This window comes from Myotis yumanensis, unplaced genomic scaffold (assembly GCF_028538775.1).
Source record: "Myotis yumanensis isolate MYYU_CA2020_CCGP unplaced genomic scaffold, mMyoYum1.0.hap1 SCAF_1, whole genome shotgun sequence".
NCBI lineage: Eukaryota > Metazoa > Chordata > Mammalia > Chiroptera > Vespertilionidae > Myotis > Myotis yumanensis.
This window is the reverse complement of record NW_027223752.1, coordinates 80,181,832-80,191,086: the sequence shown is the minus strand read 5'-3', so window position 1 is coordinate 80,191,086 and position 9,255 is coordinate 80,181,832. Positions and strand designations below refer to the sequence as shown.

At 40.9% G+C, this 9,255-nt stretch overlaps 2 protein-coding genes across 2 annotated transcripts in view; both read left to right on the top strand.

Moving 5' to 3' along the window:
- Window positions 1–628, top strand: part of RNASE12 (ribonuclease A family member 12 (inactive)) — a 9,950-nt gene extending 9,322 nt beyond the window's left edge. The window contains exon 2 of the mRNA XM_070405921.1: window positions 1–628. This exon is cut by the window's left edge and continues 43 nt beyond it. Within this exon, the coding sequence (XP_070262022.1) occupies window positions 1–433 (433 nt within the window). The 3' untranslated portion in view covers window positions 434–628.
- A 6,159-nt stretch (window positions 629–6,787) lies between these two features.
- RNASE11 (ribonuclease A family member 11 (inactive)) lies at window positions 6,788–7,429 on the top strand. The gene has a single exon (XM_070405907.1). It carries the CDS (start codon window positions 6,788–6,790, stop codon window positions 7,379–7,381), a length of 594 nt encoding a protein of 197 aa, XP_070262008.1. The 3' UTR covers window positions 7,382–7,429.
- The last annotated feature ends 1,826 nt before the right edge of the window (window positions 7,430–9,255 follow it).

Here is a 9,255-nt window from a genome sequence, read left to right as displayed (position 1 = left end):
ACTAATGGTGATAATTTTCCTGATGATTGTGTTCTGGGAAAACGAGCTGTATGAAGAAACAGTGATGTCAACCATAGAACACCTGCATGTGGACTACCCTCAGAGTAATATTGCTGTAAGGTACTGCAACCACATGATCTTAGAAAGAATCATCAAGGAACCTGACAACAGCTGCAAAAAGGAGCATGTCTTCATCCACGAGAGGCCTCGACAGATCAATCGTGTTTGCACTTCTCCCAAGAGGACGGCTTGCCAAAACCATTCCAGCATTTCATGTTTCCAGAGTGAGACAAAGTTCAAAATGACAGTCTGTAAGCTCATTGAAGGTATCAGATATCCTGCCTGCAGGTACCACATTTCCCCCACAGAGGGGTTTATTGTCGTCACTTGCGATGACATGGGGCCCATTAACTTCCAGAAATATGTTGAATAACTTGAGACCAGCACCTGAATCTGAGATCCTCTCTGCTCCTCTCCCAGGGGCACTGGTGCTGGTTCTTCCTGGAGCACATCTGACTGTGGACATGGGGGAAAGCCCAAGTGAAATGGTAGCCACAAGTAATTCATTTATCCTTCCAGTATGGCTGAGCTGGAATCTTCTTATTCTGCTTCAATAAAAAACTAAATGAGCTGGAATCTTCTTACTCTGCTTCAATAAAAAACAAAACTCTACTGAATTAAATCATAAACTATGCATGTGTTTCAATTTCGTGTTCCTTTTCTTTGGGTCATTTGATGAGAGCCAAGAGTGGATCCTATGCAGGACTGGGATTAGGATAAGGTGAGCGAGGCACTCACTTTACATGCAAATTTTAAGGGGCACCCTCCCCCAAGTAATCTAGATAAAGAATATTTTTAAAAAATCAAAATTAATGCAAAAATCTCTGATGAACAAAATATCTCAATTTTAAATCAAGACAAATCTGACAGGGTTGGATTTAGGGTGAGCGAAGTACATGAGTTGTGCCCACGCAAGGTCTGGTCCTGTTATTTACATTTTTGATATTCATCAGGGATTGTTTTGAATTAAATTAATTCTTAAATGTCGCATTAAAAATATCATCTTGATTACTGGGCTTTTTGGTGCCCCTTAAATTTCATACCTAGAGCAAGTACTGCATTCATTCCACCCTACTTGGTTCTAAGTGTAGAGGCAATTGGGGTCATCTCTTAGGATTCTCTCTTAAAGATGGCACATATAACTCAAGCTGCAGCTGCTCCTGTTCAGCGCTTCCTCTGCGCCTTGAAAGAAAGAGAAAAAGAGATCAGAAGGAGCCAGAAACCATTTCCTTGGAAGTCTGTGGAGAGAAACAGATAAGAATGTCTCAGGGAGACAATGAGACTCTCAGAGCTCATTGTACCTCCTCTTGGCATCCCCAGAGGAAACAGGAAGGACTTTGACCAGACTACTAATTCTTTTCTTCTTTTAGCTCTTACAACTGGACTGGTTCTTTAGTTATTTCACTTTCAACTATGGGCAGCATATCTTTAGAGTTAGAGGGCAAAGGAAGAGAAGGAAGGGAATCTGATGAAGTCCTCTTCCTCTCTGAGCCTCAGCTGTCTCATCTGTAAAGTGAGGGAGCTTGAACGAGATAATCTTTGAGATTCTTTCCAGGCCTATCACACCACAATTCTATTTCTTAGTAGTACAGAAACTAGCCTTGTTGGAAGGGAGGGTTAGTACTGGGGAGTAGTAAGGAAGAAGGGGTATTTGGCAGGTAAGTGCCAGGTTATGGGAACACTAGTTCTGAACTATGACATTTCGATCCTGTAATTCAGAGCCAGGAACTCCTACTGTGAGCTAGAGCAGCCGCAGGGATGCGTGAGCTTCATAGGGTTCATTCTGTTCCGATCTTTTCAGTTGAGAGACTTCAACTATTGCATTATTTATTTGTACTTAATTAAAGGTTAGATCAAAGAAGGAGGTACACCTATGCTAGTTATTAACTCTGTCTTTGTAAGCAACAAATTCTGATTGATTAGATTAGAGGGGAAAAGAGTGACAGAGGTAAGTAAAGGACATGGGCAAGGCTTACCCATGTGGGGTGGCCCTTTCACAGTTGAGTTTCATTACCCATTTCTCTGCAGAAACCCATTGTCACCATTGTCTTCATGGATGTTGGAATGCCACCAAGGGACCAGGGTCCTCAGCATCTTCAGATGCTGAGCAGGAACAGGTGGTCCTTAGTACGTGATGCGGGGTCCTGGTTGCAGCATCATTTCCTGGGTAAAACTTTACAGTAGCTACAATGTGTCCTTTATGGCTCCCATTTCTATGTTTTTTGTTTTGTTTTAATTCTCACCTGAGGCTATTTTCCCCCCATTGATATTTAGAGAGTGATAGGGATGGGGGAGGATAGATAGAGAGAGAGAAACATCTGATGCCAATTAATTGCCTCCCGCTATTAGTTGCCTCCCACTCGCGCCCCACCAGGGATTGAATCTGCAACCGAGGTACATGGCCTTGACTGGGAATCGAACCTGTAACCCTTCACTCTGTAGGCTGATTCTCTCACCACTGAGCAAACAGTGTTTGTTTTTATTAATTTCTATGTTCTGAATTCTGATTCCTTTTCCTACTCCTCTCCCTAGGCTCTATTGTCCTTCCCAATGATTACTCTTCCTTTACTCACCTAACCTCCCTCTTGTTAATTAAAAAGAAAATTTTACAGATAAATGCATTCCCATTAAAGTGTCAGTATGCAACTGAGACTGTCACTGGAAATTATCCTCACAGTATTTTGAGTCAATGAGGATCAAAGCCCAATTCAAATGAATTGTGATGTTTTACATATTTGCAGTTTGGGTGTTGTTGTTTTTATTTCTTTTTATTTACTTATTCTTTTGGGGGGGGGGGGGCGTGTTGTTGTTTTTAATGGGCACCTAGCAGCCCAAATCAAACCCAGGTAGCTGGGATTTCTGCCCAGTTGAAATACATGTTCCAGAAAAACTGGGAATCTATAGTGTTCTTATTTTTCTCCTTATTGTCTGCTTTCCTATTATCACCTCACTATTTATATCGATGGCAGTCGATGTTTAGGAAATAATCTAAACCTTCTTCCAGCCTCCCCTCAACCTACACTAAGTCTATGTTCAAGGCACAAACATGAACACATCCACTTAATTCTTAATAATCAATTAATAATCAATCGACCCAATTATTAAGGCTTATATATTCTTGGTACTGAGTCTTTGCTCTTGCTTTACATACAGGACATTTTAAAATGAAATAAAAAAAAAATACAAGTCCATGTGTACTAATGTCAAATGCGTGGTATAAGAAGTGGGTGGGCCAAAACCGGTTTGGCTCAGTGGATAGAGTGTTGGCCTGCGGACTGAAAGGTCCCAGATTCAATTCCAGTCAAGGGCACGTGCCTTGGTTGCAGGCACATCCCCAGTAGGAGATGTGCAGGAGGCAGCTGATCGATGTTTCTAACTCTCTGTCTCTCTCCCTTCCTCTCTGTAAAAAATCAATAAAATATATATATTTTTTTTTTTTAAAAAAAAAAAAAGAAAGAAAGAAGTGGGTGGAAATCCCTCTAGTGTTAACTACAACAATTAAGGCTTGGCTAGAACAAGACTGCGCACAAAGACCACAAGGGGGTGCACCAAGAAAGCATAAAAGATGCGGAGACAAAAAAACATGACAGAAATGGAGGATATGGAGCTAAGAATCGCAATTTTGAGGGCTTGCTATAAACTTGAGCAGAGCCTCACGAAAACTAATGAGACCCTCGATGCTACGATAAAGAAATTAGAAAGTAAGCATACACGGACTGAAATAAAGAATATTATACCCAATAGCAGACCAGAGGAGCACAAGAATCAAACCAAAGATTTGACAAAAAACACCCAACTGGAAAAGCAAAATGAAAAAAGAATCCGAAAGTGTGAAGATAGTGTAAGGAGCCTCTGGGACAGTTTCAAGCGGACCAATATCAGAATTATTGGGGTGCCAGAAGATGAGAGACAGCAAGATATTGAAAACCTATTTCAAGAAATAATGGCAGAAAACTTCCCCCACCTGGTGAAAGAAATGGACTTACAGGTCCAAGAAGCGCAGAGAACCCCAAACAAAAGGAATCCAAAGAGGACCACACCAAGACACATCATCATTAAAATGCCAAGAGCAAAAGACAAAGAGAGAATCTTAAAAGCAGCAAGAGAAAGAGACTCAATTACCTACAAGGGAATACCCATACGACTGTCAGCTGATTTCTCAACAGAAACTTTGCAGGCCAGAAGGGAATGGCAAGAAATATTCAAAGTGCTGAATACCAAGAACCTACAACCAAGATTACTTTATCCAGCAAAGCTATCATTCAGAATTGAAGGTCAGATAAAGAGCTTCACAGACAAGGAAAAGCTAAAGGAGTTCATCACCACTAAACCAGTATTATACGAAATGCTGAACGGTATCCTTTAAGAAGAGGAAGAAGAAAAAGGTAAAGATACAAATTGTGAACAACAAACATGCATCTATCAACAAGTGAATCTAAGAATCAAGTGAATAAATAATCTGATGTACAGAATGAACTGGTGATTATAATGAATCAGGGACATAGAAAGGGAATGGACTGACTATTCTTGGGGGGGAAAGGGGAATGGGAGATTCGGGAAGAGACTGGACAAAAATCGTGCACCTATGGCTGAGGACAGTGGGTGGGGAGTGAGGGCGGAGGGTGGGGCGGGAACTGGAAGGAGGGGAGTTATGGCGGGGGGGGGAAGAGGAACAAATGTAATCTGAACAATAAAAATTTAATAAAAAAAAAAAGAAAGAAAGACAAAAAAAAAAAAAAAAAAAAGAAAGAAAGAAGTGGGTGGTCTCCCTAGTTGTTTTGGCTCACAGGAGGCAGCCAATTGAAGTTTTTCTCTCTCATGGATGTTTCTATCTGTCCCTTCTTCTCTCTCTAAAATCAATAAAAACATGTTTTTTGGTTTTTTTTTAGAAAAAAAAGTGGATGGATGGACATAGACAATAGGGTGCTGAAGGCCTGGGGCAGAGGGCAAGGGTGGGCTGGAGGGAGTTAATGGAGGAAAAAAGGGGACATGTAATACTTTCAACAATAAAGAATTATTTAATAAAAAGAAAAGAGAAGTGAATAAGAAAAAAAAGAAGTGGTGGTAAGAAGTTCAGATATATACGTTCAGGAAAAAAGTGAGAAATGAATTTGGCAAGCTTAAGTAGTGAGAAAATATGTCAACGAAAGAATGGGATTTGAATTGGGCTCTGAAGGGTTTTAAGAGGCAAAAAGAGTAGGCATTCAGAAAGGAGCAGAAATGGAGAGATGGAATAGAGTGCATTCAAAGAGAGTGAGTCACACTGACTTGATGAGAGCCAGCTTGCATACTGAAATAATGGGAGGTGAGCCTTGAGAAGGGGATTGGATCAAGTAGAGCCTTGGCTAAGTGGTCTCAGGGGATTCGATTGCCTCACATAGGCAATGAGGGATAATTGAATGTTTCTGAAGTAATGTCATTACAAGTGGTGTTTTAGAAAGTAGTGTATTGAAGGAATGGAGGGGCAAGGAATGATGATCAGGATATAAGTAAGTATGATAATGCAGGAGATACAAGTAAGTGTAAAGGAAGGAGGCTCTTAGAGACCAGAGAAATGAGTAAGATCTTTCTGGAGCAAGATAAAGGATTATCACTGTAAATAACCATTCTTTCTGGGAGCTCATTGTGAATTTTCAAGTAAAGAATTTTCTACATTAGTCAAGCCATACTATGTCGTTAACAAACATTGCTGAGAAAGTGTTTGATTCTGTACAGAATAAAAGAAGCAGGAAGTATATTCCAGACTCAAAAGATTTTTAGCCTCAATAAGAGAAAGAAAAGACTAACATATATCAACCAACTTGAAAAATAAAAAAGAACCTTATAAAGTGAAGTGCAATATAACCTATGCTGTAGGGTTTCAAAGAAGAAAGAAAAATCACTTTGGGTTAAAATATAAATAAATAGGGAATATTTCACAGAAGAGAAAGAGTGGTGCTGCCCAGGTCACTAGGATCCTGACAGCCAAATGGACACTCTGTTCAGTCCTCTGAGTGTCCTAGGTTCCACGTTGTCTCCTACTTCAATCTCGTACAGTTCTTCCTCCCCTGTTTTTGGCCCCTCCTTCCCTCAGCTAGACCCAATAGCAGAAACTCTCAGGAAACAAATACAGTTTCACTTCTGACCCTCCAACAAACTGGAAGCTTTCTCTACAGGATCAGTTTTGCTAAAGAAACTGGTAAAGGCAGATATCCCATGTCTGAGATTGGTGGGAAAAGAAATGGGAGAGGGCAGAATAACATTGTGGGGTTTTTTTCAAGTGCATGCTGGGTACTGTGTGAGGCTGTGGGAGACACAGGAACAGTGAGGAATCTGTGAGTGAGATTCTTGTGATCTATTTGAAGATTACAGATCCTACCGTTGAGATTACAGATGAGGGGAACAGGAAGAGAAATAATGACTTGGTTCTGGGTACTATAAACATATTATCCTATGTAATTCTCACGTTTTCTATTTTTCATATGGGGAAACTGAGGTTAGTTTAATGAGGTAGAGTAAATTGTTAGTGGATAAGCAGGGATTTGAAGCTGGGTCTTCAGACTCCACAGCTGATTGTCTTTTCACAGCATCATACTTCCATGAACAGATGTAAGAGTCTTAAGGTACATGAGGGGTCAATCCTGGGAATAACTGTCATGAGGAAAAGAGAGCTAGCTCCTTAATATTCTCCTTAGTTTTACCTCTTACTTTTTATTTTCACTGCAGAAGAGAGCATCCTAGATCTGAGATGGAGGCCTCTCTGCTGCTACTCTGCCTGGGGCTGATTCTTGTAGGATCTTCAGGAAACAAAATGGAGAAAATTAAAGAAGAATTTTCAGAGGGAGAGATGCAAAATGACTTGGCAAAAGGTGACCAAGAAAAACAGACCATTGAGATATTAATGAACTTGACTCTGTTGTATAAAAATACTAGCCTTGGCATATCCAAGGATATTACATCTTCATTATCGACATTCAGAAGATTACATGATAGCTTCTCCAAGGGAAACAGTCCAGGTAATGACAAAGAGTGTTACAATGACATAGTGATCTGGAGAAAAGTTTCAGAAGCTAATGGGTCATGCAAGTTGAGCAATAACTTTATTCTTGGCTCCATGGAAGTGATCTGCAGGGCCCCCAAGACCCCCAGCTGCAAGCATGGACAGAATCTTGGCATAAGCTGTTTTGAAAGCCCAGACCTGGTGATAACTATGGGCCAGCTTACTACAGGCAAACAGTTCCCCAGGTGCCAATACCACAGTGTTACCTCGTTAAAGAAAATATTGGCAGTGCTAACAGGTCATTCTCTGATGAGCTGGTTAGTTAGTGGCTCTAGATTGTAAGTCTCACAGAGCTGTGAGACTATAGCCTATCTAAAGAAGAACATACTTATTGTTTATTGCCTTCTGTTATTCACAACTACCTTTTAGCACTACAGTAAACTGATTATTTATACTAACTGGATGAATGAAAGATCAACAATCATGGATAATATCATTAAAATTTATAACTGATCCTAGAGTGCGTATACTTTCTTTATACACACACACACACACACACACACACACACACACGCTGAATTGCATCCTAGCTCAACTATGAAGCCAAGAAGCAGAGTTCACCCAATGGGACAGAATTAAGGAAAGAAGGTCCAAAACCAATATAGATCATTGAAAATTAATTGTACTGACACTGAGATTATTCAGAGGAATAGTGAATGAGCATAGGGGATATTATTATTGCTGCTTCTCTTCAAAGAGACATGTGTGCTGAGGCATGCACACAATGTGAGCCCATCTGTGCAGCCAGAGGTCTGCCTGTCCTCCCAAAGATGCCAGCGGGGAAGACCTCTTGCCTTTGCTGCTGCCCTTAGTCAACACCTCCAGCTCCATGCAACCCTCTTTCCTTATCCCTATCTATGTCACAGGTTGCTGCAGAGGGAAGAAATAAAGTGCTTATTGAAATTGTTCCTCAAGTATAGCCTCGATTCCCCAGGGCAGAGGAATGGCAAGGCACAGAGAAATAAAGAGGCAGAGGAATGAGAAATAGAAAGTCTATGTCAATGCCAGGCAGAATTAGTCTTCAATCTTGTTTTCTGATGTTGTAGTGAATTTCTCTTCATTACCAGTTGTTTATTTGTAAATCTATGGTTCAACACTCTACATAAAATATGGGCAGTTTCTTGTTTATTAACGTGTGCCTATATACTTCTGTTTTCTCATCTTACATCTTCCCTTCATCCTGAGGCCACACTTTTTTAATGACCTAATTTTAAATAAATGCATGTAAATTAATGTTACATCACTGTAATACTTGTACATTACTCTATATATCAACTTTCCTAATGTTTTCATACTCTGGTTTCTCTTCAGATCTCATAAATCTTTCTCCTTTTACTAACATCTTTCACATTTGGTGCAGAATCCTCACGTTAAACCTGCAAAACACTGACAATCAACCAACATGCAGCATGTGGGCAGATATTTTTGTATGTTTTAGCTGGGTTTTCCTTGTCAGTGTGGTGACTGTTAAAACAAACATTCACTACGGGCTGGCCAAATCGGTATGTAATTAACACTCAGTTTGCATTTGGCAGCCAGGGGAGAAAGTGCTAGAGAGAAATGTCTGGGGCCCAGAGTTCTCTTCTCTGCAGGAGGAGAACCCAGGGCCCTGGAAGGGAGATGCACTCACTGGGTTTAATTCCAGGGACAGTTCCATGTGGCAAGGCTGGTACTCCCACCCAGTCACCAGCCACGGGGTGGGCTCAGTCCGTGGGGGAGCAGTTCAACGGGTCTGCTCTTGGTTCAAATGTTAGTAACTTCTTTCTCACCGTAGAATCCTACCGTAGAGTCCAGCCCTGGGTGATGAGCACGCCAGTCCAGAGACAATAACTGTTCAAACTCTAGGAATGTTTCTGTTAATATGCAAGAAAAAGCAAGTCCAGCTTAATTCAGATCTTAGTACAGATTTCTTCCTTCACCAGGAGAGAAGAGCAAAGACTCAGAATAGATAGATACCTTTTTCTATGTCAGGAGCATCCTCTACAGACCAAACTTTTCCTCTTCTCTGAAGGAATCAGGGGCTCTGGCACTCTATTCCAAGCCTTTGGCAGCCCGATCTCCCGAGATCTAACCAGTCATCATACTATGAAGTCTCAAAGATGTCAAATGAGAGGGCAATAGAGAGTCAAACTCCTGCGTGCTAGCACTTTTCACTG